This window comes from Kwoniella botswanensis, chromosome 1 (genome assembly GCF_036426115.1).
Source record: "Kwoniella botswanensis chromosome 1, complete sequence".
Taxonomy (NCBI): Eukaryota; Fungi; Basidiomycota; class Tremellomycetes; order Tremellales; family Cryptococcaceae; genus Kwoniella; species Kwoniella botswanensis.
Window position 1 is genome coordinate 11732416 of NC_088599.1, and position 16197 is coordinate 11748612.

The following is a 16197-nucleotide window of genomic DNA, read 5'->3' on the forward strand; positions in this document are numbered from 1 at the left end:
TAGCAATAGTGCCTGAAATGGGAACTCCGTAAGTGGTGGCGGAATTTCCGCGAGGAATCACACGCATTTATCATCGATCAACTAACAATCCTTCACGAAGAAAAGGTATAAATACTTGACGGCATTGAAGAACGACGTAACATCATTATACCAATCATTCAGTCACTTACATCGAGCACTTCTCAGAGACGAACTCAACAATCTCACATTCTTAACGATGTCTTCTGATCTCAAAATCCTTATCCTAGGTGCTTCCGGATATATCGGAGGTGAGCGGGATGCCACTAGGGGTGGCTTTGGGAATCAAGCTGATGATCACATACGCATAAAGGTACTTTGTTGGTCGATCTTCTCAAAGAGTATAAACCTAGCAGTATCACCACCTTAGTTCGAGAGGATACTAAGAAGTCTTTGCTTGAACCTTTGGGAGTCAACGTGGTAGTTGGCAATGTCGAAGATGCCACTTTCCTTCAAGGTTTAGCCTCTCAGTACGATGTGATTGTCAACTTTGCGGTCCCATTTGCCGGAGGAGACGCGTCCATCCAGGCTTTGGTCGATGGACTCGAGCAAAGAGCTTCTTCTGGAGCTACTCAGGTCAAACCCGTCCTTCTACAAACTTCCGGTACTGGTTCAATCATGTATGGCAGTAATGGTGAGACTGGTACAGATGTTTGGAAGGTAGGTCATCATCTACTTAGATGATATTCGACATTTGTTCTGATGGGAAACTTGATAGGACTCTGATCATGAAAGGTGGGAAGCCCTGCCGGATACGGCCTTCTTCCATAGTGGCGATAGGATGTACGTGGCTTGAAATTTTTGCTCAAGGACATTCATTGACCTGAATATCACAGTATCGCTAAAGCTGCCGCTCGAGGAATTATTTCAGCATATATCGTCATGTCACCCACGGTATACGGTCAAGGCACTGGTCCAGGTAACAGTGAGCCTTTCATCCTCACGCACATTACAGGAGCTGATCAATTGTTGCAGAGCTGTCCCTTCAAGTTCCCGCTTACGTCCGATATGCCAAACGAGCTGGCCAAGCAGCCTACATTGGTAAAGGGGAGAACATCTGGGGAAATGTAGGTGTATCGACGGAACTTGGCAAGGATACCCATGCTGACCATTGTTACAGGTTCACGTTCAAGACCTTACCGATCTCTATGTCCTTCTGATGAAACACTCGCTATCCAATCCTGAGTCTACTAAAGCTACAAGCGAGTCTCACGGATGGTCCAATCTTATTTACGCCGGTCTTAATCAACATACTTGGGGGCCCATCATCAAGCTTGTGGGTGATCAATTGCACGCTAGAGGCGATATCCGTAGTCCAGGAGCTAAAAGCATTGAAGATGGACAAGGGGATATGTACATGTTCGGTACCAATTCTTTCATGGAGGTCAGTGAGAAGGCGAAAGCTCTGGAATGGAAGCAGAGGCAACCTAGTCTTGAAGATGCGATCAAGCTCGCTCTTCCTGTTCGTGATTAGGTACTTGATAGATAAATCAGGATCTCTGTAGATAGGATGATATCACTATGCAACTGTTTTGTCGCTTATAGGAGGATAAACTCTACTCAGCACCGAGACACATTCATTCGGATAACTACATATTACACTATTCTCTAGGCATTAAGGAGCTACAGACCTACTGATAATTTATGCTTACTGGCTTCTTGCTTCCTCACCGCGTATATCACCAATACTAATTATACAATTCCAATTCTGCCATCCAAAAGCGAAGAGAGACAACCAAAAGAAAGGAAAGATAAGAATGTTATGTATCACCGGTAATGTCCTGGATCATACATATAGAAATCACGACCATCTAAACCCCATCAAGTCGGATTGGAAAATCAAGGCTTGTACCAATTACGCAAGGGTGGGTACGTGTCCCGGAACCGGCTCATGCTGGACCACCGCTCTCTCCTCCTCATCTAGCACAGTCTCACCCTGAGCACCACCTTCAACATGTTCAATTTCGGCTTTCTCATCATGATCGAAAGCTTGCTTCTCCGTACCGATCTCGACAGCTTCGTGAGTGATTTTGACTTTGGTGAATTGTCGAGTTGGCACCTTGTTGGCGAAGAGGATATCCAACTCGGCGAATGAGAATCCACCAGTTTCAGGTAGACGGAAGAATGTCCAGGTGAGACAGACGAGATTACATCCTAGCCAAAAGTATGCGGACTGTTTCGGAAGAGGTCATCAGCAACGGTATCATGAGTCGTACAAGAGTTATATGTAGAGGATGATGTTGTTCGAATTAGACTCACCTTGGCACCCCAGTTCCACGCTGTGGCAGTGACCATTCTAGCTCTAAGTTGCGAGCCAATGATGGCACTGACTACATATACGAATCTACCGAGTACAATTGATCTACTTCGAAGTCTTGATGCAGGAAGCTCTCCCACGATAGAGTAACCTAAATAAAGAGACCATGTCATTGTCATTTGGGTGTTTTCCTTTGTCATTTCAGATATATGCTTACAGACTGGTCCTAGGGAGAAGTGGAAAAGCAAATTGATTATGATCATCAAAGCACCCATAGCGTTAAGTCGAGCATTGGTTTGAGGAATGGTGCCGAGAATACCGATAGGTAACAAGCAGCAAGCTTCGAGGGCAATACCAGCAATGTAGATCGGCCTTCGACCAGTCCATCCGAGAGCGACCCATGAGCTGCAGGGGCAGTCAGTACCATATGGCAAAATCACGCATCCACATCGGACTTACATAGCGACACCGACAATCGCCATAGCGGACAGTACCAAGTTCATGTTAAACGCGCCAGTAGTAGACATTCCAGCGTTTTCCAGCCTGAAAGGGGAATTAGCACAGGACATGTGCATGGCACACCGTACTTACATTTCAACGGTAAGACCAGTGATCATGTTTCCATTCCAAAGTTGGACCAACCACACGCCGAACATCTGTAAGTCAAAAAAGTTTCAGCCGGGAGAATGTAGATCAGCAGGAATCGTGGTGCTCACAATCTCTGTTCTTCTCAGATTGACTCCCTTGAACATCTCTCCCCAGCTTCCACCTTTCGCATCCAACTTCTCGAGAGAGTCAGTATGTTGCATGAACGCCACATATCCCTCAGCTTCTTTGTCGGCGTAAAATCCAGGTCTGGCGCATCGTTTGAGTACTTTCTCAGCATCCTCGAAACGACCCTTTCTCACTAACCACCAAGGACCTACACACAAGACAGGACATGTTAGTTTTCGCACTCTGTGCAAGATAGATTCGACGGAAGACTCACTCTCTGGAGCAAAATAACACCCTAGAGCCAGAGGTACTGGCCAGACCCATTGTAAAGCGTAGGGCAGTCGCCAACCGTATTCACCAGAAATTTGGAGACAGGCTCGAAGAACTGTGTAACGGGGTCATTATAAAAACCAGTACCACAAGGTAAATGGACTCACCACCCGAAGCAATGAAACTTCCACCACCAAATCCGACAGATGCGAAAGCGGATAGGTAACCTCGTAATTGTATCGGACAGATCTCAGCTGCGTAGGCGGTAGAGAGTGTTTCTGATCGATACCCAGGTGTCAGTTAGGTATCCGGTATGAAATATGGAGTGACTGCTTTGTCTGATTGAAAACCGTAGACTCACGAAACATTCCCCAAGGGATACCCATGGCCAATTCAGCGACCAGAAGCATATTCAAGCTGACCGCGAAGAACGCCAGGAAGATTGTAAGAGTCATGAGGATCATACCGCCAATGAAGGTTTTTCTTGATCCATATCTTTCTTGTAACCAACCATTCAAGAACAGCCCAATGATTTGGCCGACATAGGCGATATTGACCAAACCACTCTGGTAGTTGGCAGGGATAGTAAGTTTACCATTTGAGCCTTTGGTTCCGAAAGAGTTGAGGAATGCAGGCAAGGCAAAGAAGGAGTTGATCTGAAGAAGGAATCAAATCTCTCGATCAGCTTGAGATTCGATATGACCTTGTAGGAGATGCTCACGATGGCGGTATCGAACCCTTCCATCAACAGAGCACTGGTCAGGAACACACTCCATCCAGCAGCTCTTCCATGATTTCTCCAAGCCTGGATGAAGCTCTCTTTCTTCTGTCTTTGAACCACTTCGTGACCGATACGGACGAGTTCAGGATCGAGGTGAGACACAGCTTGGAGCTGCTCTTCAGTCAGTCTCACAGTCTCGGTAGCTTGGGTTTTGAAAGTGACGCCGACCATTGTATATGGAATTGTGAGTGATCAGATTAGTCAGGAGGCCCATGGGGGTCAATCCTTGGCATCCCTTTCACTTTATATAGCTTGAACAGACGGTACAAAGACTGACCGAATGGGACTCGCGCCTTTGAGGGGTACCATGGGGTCCAATACGCTCTTCATCGCGATATGAGTAGGGGTCAGCATGCAATATCAGCTATCTATGTTCCGGCAGGATTGCGGTGAGATGCTGCTCCGTGACCATGCACAAAGCAGTCATGTGAGACCCTTTAGGTGGATACCAGAGATCCGAAGTACAGCTATCGCTGAAAATGCACGCTTCGACTTTGAGATGGTGCTATTAATAGCTTCACCTCTTGGCGGTCCGTAATCTTTCGAGCGGTCCGACGTATTTTAGTTTAATCTCGATCATGATGAATTGTGCCGTAACTGTTCACAAGGTCGGTCATTTCCGACAAGAGGAACATGTCATCAAGTGGGAATTGGGGGGGGGGGGGGGCAGAGGGCATGATCGCAAGGAATTGGTGAGGAGTGATAGAGTTAGTCTTACTTGGACTGTACGCGATTACTCCGGTAACCGGTAAGCAGGACCTGCGCCAGGGATTGCCATACAGCTGCGAGTACCTGTTCCTCTTGGGATCAAGTGGCGTATCTGTGAAAACCCGAATCATCAGAGCTTTTATGGTGATGTCAGTCCGCTCGTCAGTCTATCCCGGAGAGAGTGGTGTTCGAATTCTCATGTCGGTATGTGTTTTCCCCGCATTGACAATCAAATAAGCTGTTAACAATCTTTAGGCCATCCTGTAGGAAATGTAGCGCGTCTGCGCGGACCAATTCTAACGAGCTGAAACCGTTTCTGAGCGAAAGAGTCGATTTTAACAGCCTCTCCACCAGCTAGCCCTCCCTTCATTATCGAATATTAAGATTGTCCTCGCAATGTATAGCGACGAGCCACAGTATCATTCAATTGGAGGTTCATTCGATTCGACATACGACTTGACTCAAGAGCAGTGCATCTGGTCGCATCGATCTCGAGGTGAACGGATACCTTACAAAGCCCAGCCACCTGATGCACAAGCTCTGACATGCCTTGATGTCATTGACTTTCTGTTGTCATCATCTGGGAATTTGGTCGTAAAGGCTGAGGTTGATGAAGAAACAGATTTATGCAACTTAATTGTAGAAGCCCTTTTGCCGGTGTACATAGGTGTAGACGAGCATCACGCTTAAGTCTGGTGTCAAATAAGCATATCCGTACTGTGACAAGTAATGACAAATCATTCAGACCATTCAATCAAAGGTCGAGATTGATACCATGAGTCAAGAGACGGTGGGTGGTACTGGTTAACCGGACGCAACCAGATCGAAACGCGAATAAAGGTTTCCTGGAAGTCAGTTACGACTAGTTATATATCGCTCATTACACATTACACTGCATTCCTAATGAGCAGTACAAATCTCACTAATACCAAATACAACGCAACCGGTGACAGTCGGCGCCGGAACGAGCTTTGTGTGAGGTACCCGGAGAATCCGGAACGGCCGAAAGGCAATCCCAGTTGCAGTGAGATGCAGCAGCAAGCATAAAAATACAAGTCATCCAATTCGCAAGGTTACTTATCCTCTCTGCTCATTGTTTTTATCAGAGTTAATCGCAATGTCCTCTTTACCCACTATCTCACCCTCAGGTAAACAGTCGCTGAATAAATTGTTGAAGGAAACGGCCGATCGAAGACATGTCCCAGCTGTTTTCTACGGTGCTACCAATGCGAAGGAGGAGATCTACTTCAATCAATATGGCGAGAAGACATTTGGAGATGAGTCATCTGGTCAGATAGACCCAGAAACCAGTAAGCACCTTGTGTATCCTGATGTCCACATGAAGCTGATTCGAGAGAAATAGCTACGGAATGCTTCTCTCAAACAAAGCTTATCACGTGTGTAAGTAGTCATGCTCTGATCGCGATTGAGATGAATTGCAACTGACTGCTCATGGATGTATAGATCGCAGCTCTTCAGCTCGTCGATCAGAAGGTCGTATCGCTAGACAGTGCGGAGGATGTAGAAAAGTATCTCCCTGAAATCACGGAATTGCAACTCTTGAAAGGATATGATGAGAACGATAAACCAATTCTCGCTTCACCGAAGAACAAAGTCACTTTGAGGATGTTGATGTCTCATTCTGCCGGTGAGCACAGACCTGATCTACCATTCTCTGTTCCTTTTCTAATCTGGATTATCCAATCCAAAGGTTTCACATACATGTTCGGCCCAAATGTTTTGTCCAAATGGCACGAGCAAAATCCCCTTCCTCCTCTGTTCGATCCCAAGGCGACAGTCAAGTCGCTCTGTACGCCATTTATCTACGAGCCTGGCACTTCTTGGACATACAGTCCCTCTATTGACTGGGTCGGAAAGTTGGTAGAGAGAGTGACAGGACTAGACCTAGAAGAGTATTTCCAGAAACACCTGTTCGAACCTTGTGGAATTACCACTTTGACTTTCTACCCTACTGAGGGAATCAAGAAACACAAAATGTGGATCTGTTATAGAGACGCAGAAGGAAGGGTACAGAAGATACCCGGGAACTTCGGTATGAATCGACCATCCGAGGCGAAGGATGTTCCAAAAGAGTTGCTATCAGGAGGTGGAGGCTTATACGGTACACAGAGAGATTATCTTACCTTCCTTCGACATTTACTTCAATGTGATCCTAGCAGTCCACACCACTCGACCAAGCCACTCATATCGCCTGAATCGTGGAAAGAGCTTTTTACCCCCTCCATACCCAAGGGAGAAGGGTACGATGGCGTGGATAAGATAGTGGAGATGGTTACTAAACCTCAATACATCCATCCTGCCCCTACTACGGATAATGTCAATCACTCGGTCGGTTTCTTGTTAACTTCAGATGATTTCACGGAAGGTAGGAAAGCCGGAAGTGGATGTTGGTCTGGAGCGGCAAAGACCCAATTTTGGATTGATCCGAAAACTGGAATTGCCGTGAGTGATTGATTACATGCAAAATGATGCAGTACTGCCATAGTGGTTTGTAATGCTTACCTCAAAGCGTATTCAGGCCATCTGCGCGACTCAACTCCTTTCACCTTCACCTGATCCTTGGTACGCCTCGTACGTCCAGTATGAGAGGGCTTTGTACGCTGCTCTGCAGTAGAAATAGGAAGGTAGACTAGATTATAGGTACTTTATGAATTTCAGGGGACTTTAGTTGCTATGACGAAAATTTTGTACTGTACGAAATGATGTTATGACAACTTGCGATGGTCTATCTGGGTAGTCTGGAAGAATTACCATTCTGCATACATCACATGACATGATTTTGGCTACATGATTATGGTAAAACCTTGATTTAACTCTTTATAACGAGGCCTTCCCTCTTGATTCGTACGGTAGGATAAGAACTATCGCTCCGGCAGCCAAGAACAGTGCTCCACTTGTGTATACTGGTGCAGATGTCTCGAGATTCGCGAACATGGCTATGATCGGGGCTGTCGAGTGTAACAATAATCAGCATACACCTGGATCGCAAGCCAAAAAACGATCTCTCCAATGAAGGAGGAAGCGAGATGGACCATTGAATTCCTGAACGAAGAGATTGCTCACCCATTATACCAAACACTCTATTCGCGGTAGCAGTCAAAGCATTCCCCGTCCCTCTATCTTTTGTAGGGAAGATCTCGGGTGTGTAAGCGTAAAGTACAGCATACATCACATTCGAGAAGAACGAGTATAAGCAATCCCAGGCCAGGAGGGTATTCGAGTTCTTTGCCGTAGTGGACCCATAGATGAATATCCCAGTTAACAAGGTCGAGAGGCACAGTGTGCCCTTACGACCAATCCATTTCACTTCGACAAGTAGACCGCCTAACATCGCACCGGGTACACCGAGAACTGCAATGATACATGCATTACGATAGGTGATGTAGGTTGATGAATCGCCAAATTGGGCTCCTTTCGTAGCGAGTGTGTAGGGGATAAATGCGTTCTGTGTGTGTGATGATTGGAGAAATCAGTTTATCTCCGATGACCAAAAGGAGACGATGTCTCTGTCGTTCCAATAGAGGCTGAATGACTCAAATGACCATAGAAAGACATTGTACTCACATATAATGGGAAAGCGAGTCCGATAAATGCCCAGACTACCATGATTAGTGATGTGCTAAATGCTAATCTTCTAGTAGCAAACAAGGCTTTGACATGCTTAGCACTTAGCTTCTCCATCTTCCTCTTGATTGCAGCTGTGGCATCATGTTGATGTTCCGTGACGACTCCTCCCGTTATACCTTCACAAGCTCTCAGATCATCTACCGTAAGGCTGGATTCTTTCCCGTTCCGTCTAGCAACCTCATGTACAATCGTCACAGCATCATCATCCCTTCCTTTACCCATGAAGTACTTCGGTGACTCGTATATGTGGAAGATGAAGAATCTTATGAAGAACATGATCAAAGCCAATCCACCCATGGTAATGATAAAATATCTCCAACCCATATTCTTCGATCGGGTACAATCAGGATCAGTCTGTTGGCATGTGAGGTTTCCTAAGATTGGCCAGGCGATGAGGGTAGCGAGTAATTGCGCGAATGCCCAGAAGATCGATAGGACGGTGAGTAAGTATTGGTGCGATTGAGGTAGGAATTCAAGGAAGATAGCGCTATCAACAGGCAAATTCCCGCCCACTCCGAAGCCTGCCCCGAGGATTTGGAGAAATGAGAAGGAAGAGGAAAGAAATGTCAGCTGAATCGAGTTTTGGTAAACGCACGGACCATGACACATCGAAAGCCCATTCTCACAGCGCTTCTCCGAGATACGATTCCCCGTCACATCGTCCATGAGAGCAGTATCGACTCACCATAGAGAGCAACGAATGTCCCTGCAGCACCAAAGTTAGGACTTGAAGCGGCCAACATACCAAATACACCAGTAACTCCTAATGTAAGGTTGAACCCCCATTTCCTGCCGAATATATCACATCCGAATCCCCAACAGACTGCACCAGCTAATAAACCGATGTTCTGTGCTAATGTAAGTAAAGGTGGTTTCGAAGGATGGAACTCGTTAGAGATGGGAGTGAGGATAAGGGATGTGACAATAGGCCATAAGTTGTCTTGAGCCCATCCGAATCCTATGACGAAGAAGAGCTGCCATTGATAACGTCCCATACCTATATCTTGGATCTACCAAATACCATCAAATCAGCTTGAACCATTAGGGTCGAGGAGCAGTGGTGTCAAGGTAGACATACGGCTCGATTAAGCACTCTCGCTTTGGCTGCATATACTGGATCGACACCATCGATGGCAGCTTCATCCTCTACTACAGCAGCCGGGACGACCTTTTCGTTCTGTTGTTTAGGACTGTTGGTATTGACCGTATCTGTTTCAGTTGAGGGGTGCTGTTCAACCATATTGACTTATGTCCACTATAAGATGCTACAGTATATCTCGAATCGCTCTTTTTTTGCACTCTTTTTTTGCACAGAGTAAGACGGCATACCGAAAGATCTGATCTGCGGATTTTTATCTATTTATCTTCGATCCAGTAAAAATGGAGCAAAGATTGTTTTCACATATCTTATCAGAGCACCTCATCAGCACTCATATCTTAGGTTTGATTCATTGCAGATTTGTGATGTCATGCGGATTGATGTGCGACGTGACTTTTCTGATCTTTCGATTGTATCTCTCCTATCTGGGTACTGCGTCTAAACAGAGATCAACCGACATGAGGTAAACGGAGAGGTTACGTCACCCGAATAGAGCTAACCTCTTTTATACGCTTAAATCTTCGGGGCCGCATGCTCATGTCGTGAGAAAGGAACGCGAATAGGAGGAGGAGACCTTGGTTTACGAGAGGTGGAAGAGAGACTTGAATCGATCGTGGACACGTCAGAACCAGACTCTGTAGTCCTCACTACCTTGGTTGGACATTGAGTTCGTCAATCTATCCATGCAGAGTCGTTCTGACTCCCTTACCGCATGCACACATCGCGTCTGTACTGATATGCATCAACGGCGCTGTCTGGCACTGCTACCAATCAAATGCCTCATTGCTACCGTGGGAAAGCTAACCCCCAATATGCTGTGTTGTGGGATGTGATGACGTGTGGGGTTTGGTTGAGCGGACATTCCTCACTCCTCAGCCCTTCCCATCCCCCCGTACACAGCCTCACTGTTATCTATATCTACCCATATCACTCAACTTCCCATTCACTCAACTTCCCTTTGTTGTTCAACGTAGCTCATATTGCCACTCAACAACTCATCAGCATCATGGGATTCGCTTCCAAACTAGCTCAAGCAAACCAATTGGCAGGTGCAGCAGGCCTCATGTCAAACAAACCACCAGGTGCTTCCTACGGCGCACAGGGCGGATACGGTGTAGCCCAAGGTCAAGGTCAATCCCCCTACGGCGCTCCTCAACAAGGTCAATATGGTCAACAACAAGGTCAGTACGGCCAGCAACAGTCCGCGTACGGTCAACAGCAACAACAACCTGGCCAATATGGCGCACAACAACAGGGTCAATACGGTCAACAACCCCAACAAGGGTATGGCGCTCCTGCTGTTCCAGGCGGTAGACCAGGTCAAGCTCCAGGTGGTTATGGTCAGCAGTCTGGTCAGTATGGTCAACAGCAACCCGCTTACGGTCAACAACCAGGGCAATACGGCCAACAATCCGGCCAGTACGGTCAACAACCCGGTCAATATGGCCAACAACAACAACCGGCATATGGGCAACAACAGTCTCAATATGGTCAACAACCCGGTGGATATGGCCAGCAACCAGGTCAATACGGTGCTCCTGGAGGATACGGCGGAGCAGGAGCTGCACCTGGAGGTGGTGGTGTGAACGCTCAATACGTTTCTCAACTCTTGAGCCAATGTGTCAGAGATGTAAGTGAGATTTATCTTATATACTAATTCGTTTCCCAGTTCTCGCCCGTGTCACATCGAGTCATCTCATGAACTCTTGCTGACACCTCTCCCTCCACTTTCACTCCATCCTATAGCAACATCTCGAAGCCTTCTACCCTCCTCAAGCACTTGAACCGATCGCCCAACGAATCGTTCAATCAGGCGCTCTACAACAACTCGCATCGAACTGGAAACTTCCCGTCGAGCTCGCCTCAGACTTGGTCAAGATCTCGCTCTTCGATGTCGTCGTCCTCATCGATGACTCGGGAAGTATGGCTTTCGAACAGAACGGTGAAAGGATTGAGGATCTCAAGATGTGAGTAATACCTTGAATGGCATCCCCACAATCAGTCTGAATGCAGCACATGCTGATCTGATACTTACCGCAGGATTTTGGGCAAGATCGCTTTCGCTTGCTCTCTCTTTGACCATGACGGGATGTGAGTCATTCACTCCTACTTAAGACTACCGGTCGTGTAACGCTAATGACGCTTTGATCTACAGCCAAGTCCGATTCCTCAACTCTCAACTTCAAGGTAATAACATCAACAACGAGCAAGCCGCTTTACAACTTGTCCAACAAGTCAAATTCAGTGGTGAGCTTCATTTCTTATTCATTGCTCAGAAAGCCTTCATCGAGCTCATGCTTGTCTCATCCTGTACATAGGTCTTACTCCGCTCGGTACATCCCTTGACCAGAAGATCCTCCAACCTCTTCTTTTGGGTCCTGCCAGGGCTAATGCTTTACAAAAGCCTCTCCTTATTATTGCTATCACTGATGGTAAGTCGGTTTGGTATGCGCAGTACAGTAGTGGCAAAATCTGACATGAATGAACATCACAGGTGCTCCTGCTGGGGAATCGACCGACAAGAGTGGGTGTAATTTTATCTTAACAACGACGATGATCAGAAGGCTGACCACCCCCTTAAACAGTCGTCCAAGTCATCACCAATGCCAGTCATGAACTCCAACGAAGTCGATGTGAGTGGTCAAGCACGGTACTATAGGCAACACAGCTGACTGTTGATGGTGCGGATGATAGACGGTCCCGATGCTGTCTCCTACCAGCTCTCTCAAGTTGGGAACGATAAGTCTGGTCAGTCCAGCTTCACTCCGTTGTCAGAGCTCGAATCGCACAATAGAGCTAATAATGCAACGATGTACAGCTCAAAAGTTCTTGTCATCCCTTGACGACAACCCCGCGATAGGTTCGCTTATTGACCAGACTATGGACTTTGAGTACGAGCAAGAACAAATGAAGCAGAAGACTGGTGAAGACTTGAGTCCTGAAATGTGGCTTATGAAGTGAGTGTCAGCATGTATGGAGTATCCTACCGACCACATTAAGCATTCAAAGGTAACCGCTGATTCGTGTACTGCTGATTTAGGTTGTTGCTCGGTCCTATCGATACGTGAGTGTTCTATCAGTACACTTAGCGACCGCCATGAGTATGCTAACGTCATAATGTACAACGTCAGCTCCTACGATTCCAAGGACGAGACCAACGCTCCTCCCCGACGATATTAGGTCAATCGAGAGGCTGGATTGAGATTGATCCGCTGTGAAACAGAAAGGGGATGAACAAGGTGAAAGAGGAATGAAATGAGAAAACTTTAATAGTGATATCTCAAGAGAATGTATTTCATTGTGAAAAGTTGATCTAAGGACAAAGCCCCCCTTGAATGGCACATAGAACTAGGTATGACCATTGCTTATCTGATCTACCTGTCTCTGACTGTGAATGCGGCCGCGAAGGCGGAATACTGCAGTACATTGATGCCATCCAGCAATCTCAAGTGTTCGATCCGTTTAACGCCCACCCACACGCAAGTGTCAACACATTTAAAACCATAGCCGCATCGCATCACGATTCGTGATACAGAAATAGCACTCCGATGAAACGGATGATACCTAGTCACATGTCGTGCACAGATCTCTGCTCTGCTTAGCCGACCAACGGTAATGCACTAGCCATACCTGGTGTGAACGCCTCTTACTTCGTATCAGGGAAGCCCCATTCGGACGATACGGAACCACATACGACGCATGGCCTCAATGCTGGAACGCCTAAGCGATTCTAACCGCCGTCGGATCTCGTTTAGCTCGAACGAAGAAGCATTGGCTGTTGCTAAATTCAGTTATTTTACTTGCCAGGAGCCCCTCGGCAAAACCGTTGGACATTTTTCTCCGATATCGCGGAACCCTTAATTGTACAATATTGTCCGGAATGAAAAATACGTTATCATCTTGAGGGATGGCCCAATGATAGCTTTCCATCGCTCAGTAGATGTCGGTTACTTTCCTTCCAAGATGTACTTCTGACCCCGTCTCGTCTGAGAATGTACAGATATATTGGAACATCGCAGATATGTCCAGGCGTTCTTCCCCTTGCGCTCTCTTTTCACCTCACTGATCATCGAATACCTACTCACTCGAAATATCACTGTATAAAAGATGTCTCAGTTCGACGCTGCACCTCCCAATACCTATGCGGGAGGACGAGACGATAATCTCCGAATCAAAGATGGTGCTCTACCTATCAACGCGAGTAACGATGCCGAAGGGGATTTCGATATGGTAGCGTACAAGAGGGATACACCATTATGGAAGAGGATCAAAGATCACAGTTTGACGCAGATGATCTTAATCAGTGTTCAAGCTTTCTGTGGTCCTGCCATGGCAGACGCTATCGCTGGGCTAGGAGGTGGTGGGCTGGCTAGTCCGGAAACTAATAATATCGCGTGAGTACATCATACCTGTCTATGTACCAGCTCAGTAAGGGTAGCTGATACGGTGTGGGTTGTTGGTACTGTTAGGAATGCTGTATCATACGCTGCTTTGGCTGGAGGTATGTGTATTTTGGCTCTTCTTAAACCTTTCATCATTCAGCTGATACATGTGCCGTTGTAGTCTGTTTCCTCGGTGGTCCCCTCGTCAACAAACTCGGAACCAAGTGGGCATTACTCATTGGTGCTTTGACTTTCCCTTTGAGAGGTGCTTCTTTCTATACAAACAGTAAATTCGGGAACCAATGGGTGAGTTCGGGCTCCCATTCCTGTTATTCCTTTTGAGTCGAATATACCAAGGCGTATTGCTGATTGGCCCTGATGTCGTTAATAGTTTCTCATTGTCGGATCATTCCTTGAAGGATTCGGTACAGGTGCTTGGTACGTTGCCGAATCAGGTACTATCATGTCGATTGCACCAAGTGGGGCTAGAGGAAAATACCTTGCTTTGTGGATTGTTAGTAGAAACTTGGGTCAATTGATCGGAGGTGCTATCAAGTGAGTCCACCTATGCTCACCGATTCCCATGAGCATCTGGCGCTGATACTTCATCATCCTCAGCTTGGCCAAGAACCATATTGATGGTGTCGAAGGTGGTGTAACACCCGATACATATATTATTTTCTTGATCATCGAATGTTTGGCGTGAGTATCACATTGCAGTGAAGTCTGCTTTCGTTACATCTAACCTGTTCAACCTCGCAGCATCCCCTTCGCTCTCTTGATCTCGCCCTTGGATCATGTTGTTCGATCCGACGGTACCAGAATCAGAGTCTCAGAGAAAGTAGGAACCGCTCAGGAATTCAGATTGATCAAGAAAACTTGGAAGTCCAAACTCATTTTGCTATCTGCTCTATGGGCCTTCTGGTCATTCTTCTACGGGTGAGTAAATCTCATTGCTTAATACACGTGTGGAACAATCGATATATGCTGATTATTGTTCCTACAGAGGTTCGTGGAGTACATATCTCGGTCTATACTTCAGTGTCAGAGCTCGTGCACTTTCATCACTCATTTCACCCTTCTTCTGCATGTAAGTGATTTCTATTCTCAAAGATGCTATAATTCTTTGAGTACACTGACATATTCTGCAATAGTGTCGGTTGTTTTGGGCTTGGATTCATCCTCGATATGAAATCCCTGAGTCAACGACGTCGAGCTCAGGTGGGTTTAATCACAGTCGTGGTCCTCAATGCGGCAGTGTACATCTGGTCAATCGTCATGCAAGTGAAATTTAACAAGAACGACCCTGGGGCGATCGATTGGAGTGATGGTCGATATCCAGCTTCGTTCTTGCCTTACTTCTTCATCCAAACTACCGGTCCGTTATCCCAATCTTACATGTACTGGCTGTTATCCTCCTTCGCGACTGATGCACAATGTAAGTTGCACCTCTGCTCTCTCCCTCGGTACCACAATAACTGATCATGATATGTCATGTGCATATAGCAAATGTAAGAAACGGTGCTGCGTTCAGGTGCATGGAAGCTATTGGACAAGCTGTCGCGTACGGTATGAACAGTAAGACCGATGAAAGTCCTTTGATCGGATTGTAAGTTTTACTAACTCACTCACATGTCACCACCAAGATCCTACCATAGCTAACCTATATCCTCTTGCAGCTGTGTCACCTTTGGTCTTATGGCCCTTGCACTCCCACCATTCATCGTGCTCGTCAATAACACTCCTGACAGAATCCCTGCGGACGTGATTGCTGAAGAAGAGGCGACGGAGCACAAATTGGAAGGTGGATATGAGAAGAAGGATGATCCTGTACAAGTGTCTGTCTTGGGATAAATTCACCCAATTATTCAACGACCCCTCTCCTTGACCAGTTTCTGTTATCGTTTTCCCTCACAATTGTCTCCCTATCACATTTCAAGCGACAGTTCTTGTTAGTGATCATCAACGTTTCTTGTGCTTTCGACTGAATTGTCTTCGCCCTACCAGATAAGCTATGCTTCGCTCCTGTAGGATCTAATTTACATTGTCAATACTGTATGCAGCCCCAATTTCCAACAGCAGCACCAACAGTCATCTTATGCATGAGGAGATGTTGCCCGTATATGGTAATTCCCCTTTCGACAACAAACCTTAATCTCATCAGTCTATCGGATGGTACCTGAAAATCCAAGAAGCCAGCCCTCCACAAGATGAGATTCTCTGAACATTTGTGAAATATGGTACACCGAGGGTTGTCTTGGTTCGAAGAGACTGACAACTTCCATTACAATACACGATCATCATCATCAGACGTTATTAC

General features: G+C 46.4%; 6 protein-coding genes across 6 annotated transcripts; 4 read left to right on the forward strand and 2 right to left on the reverse strand.

Moving 5' to 3' along the window:
• Positions 1-217: 217 nt before the first annotated feature.
• Positions 218-1492, forward strand: L199_004425 (uncharacterized protein; the record flags this gene model as incomplete). The annotated part of the gene is made up of 6 exons (XM_064890152.1): positions 218-269; positions 332-678; positions 737-801; positions 855-943; positions 994-1085; positions 1139-1492. The coding sequence occupies 6 exons, from the start codon at positions 218-220 to the stop codon at positions 1490-1492; spliced, it is 999 nt and encodes a 332-aa protein (XP_064746224.1).
• Positions 1493-1873: 381 nt separating this feature from the next.
• Positions 1874-4211, reverse strand: L199_004426 (uncharacterized protein; the record flags this gene model as incomplete). Its single annotated transcript, XM_064890153.1, has 10 exons — positions 1874-2191; positions 2278-2426; positions 2493-2680; positions 2735-2818; positions 2867-2931; positions 2992-3197; positions 3264-3374; positions 3427-3537; positions 3621-3915; positions 3981-4211. 10 exons carry the CDS (start codon positions 4209-4211, stop codon positions 1874-1876), a joined length of 1758 nt encoding a protein of 585 aa, XP_064746225.1.
• A 1654-nt stretch (positions 4212-5865) lies between these two features.
• Positions 5866-7383, forward strand: L199_004427 (uncharacterized protein; the record flags this gene model as incomplete). Its single annotated transcript, XM_064890154.1, has 5 exons — positions 5866-6058; positions 6112-6149; positions 6213-6396; positions 6460-7211; positions 7288-7383. 5 exons carry the CDS (start codon positions 5866-5868, stop codon positions 7381-7383), a joined length of 1263 nt encoding a protein of 420 aa, XP_064746226.1.
• Positions 7384-7586: 203 nt separating this feature from the next.
• Positions 7587-9636, reverse strand: L199_004428 (uncharacterized protein; the record flags this gene model as incomplete). The annotated part of the gene is made up of 5 exons (XM_064890155.1): positions 7587-7717; positions 7833-8214; positions 8334-8917; positions 9082-9406; positions 9475-9636. 5 exons carry the CDS (start codon positions 9634-9636, stop codon positions 7587-7589), a joined length of 1584 nt encoding a protein of 527 aa, XP_064746227.1.
• Positions 9637-10501: 865 nt separating this feature from the next.
• On the forward strand, positions 10502-12675 carry L199_004429 (uncharacterized protein; the record flags this gene model as incomplete). The annotated part of the gene is made up of 11 exons (XM_064890156.1): positions 10502-11125; positions 11242-11462; positions 11536-11586; positions 11651-11742; positions 11814-11927; positions 11990-12019; positions 12081-12128; positions 12190-12243; positions 12314-12452; positions 12536-12559; positions 12627-12675. 11 exons carry the CDS (start codon positions 10502-10504, stop codon positions 12673-12675), a joined length of 1446 nt encoding a protein of 481 aa, XP_064746228.1.
• A 927-nt stretch (positions 12676-13602) lies between these two features.
• Positions 13603-15731, forward strand: L199_004430 (uncharacterized protein; the record flags this gene model as incomplete). The annotated part of the gene is made up of 10 exons (XM_064890157.1): positions 13603-13889; positions 13965-13996; positions 14059-14183; positions 14269-14432; positions 14496-14579; positions 14640-14816; positions 14884-14967; positions 15032-15315; positions 15384-15486; positions 15557-15731. 10 exons carry the CDS (start codon positions 13603-13605, stop codon positions 15729-15731), a joined length of 1515 nt encoding a protein of 504 aa, XP_064746229.1.
• Positions 15732-16197: the final 466 nt, after the last annotated feature.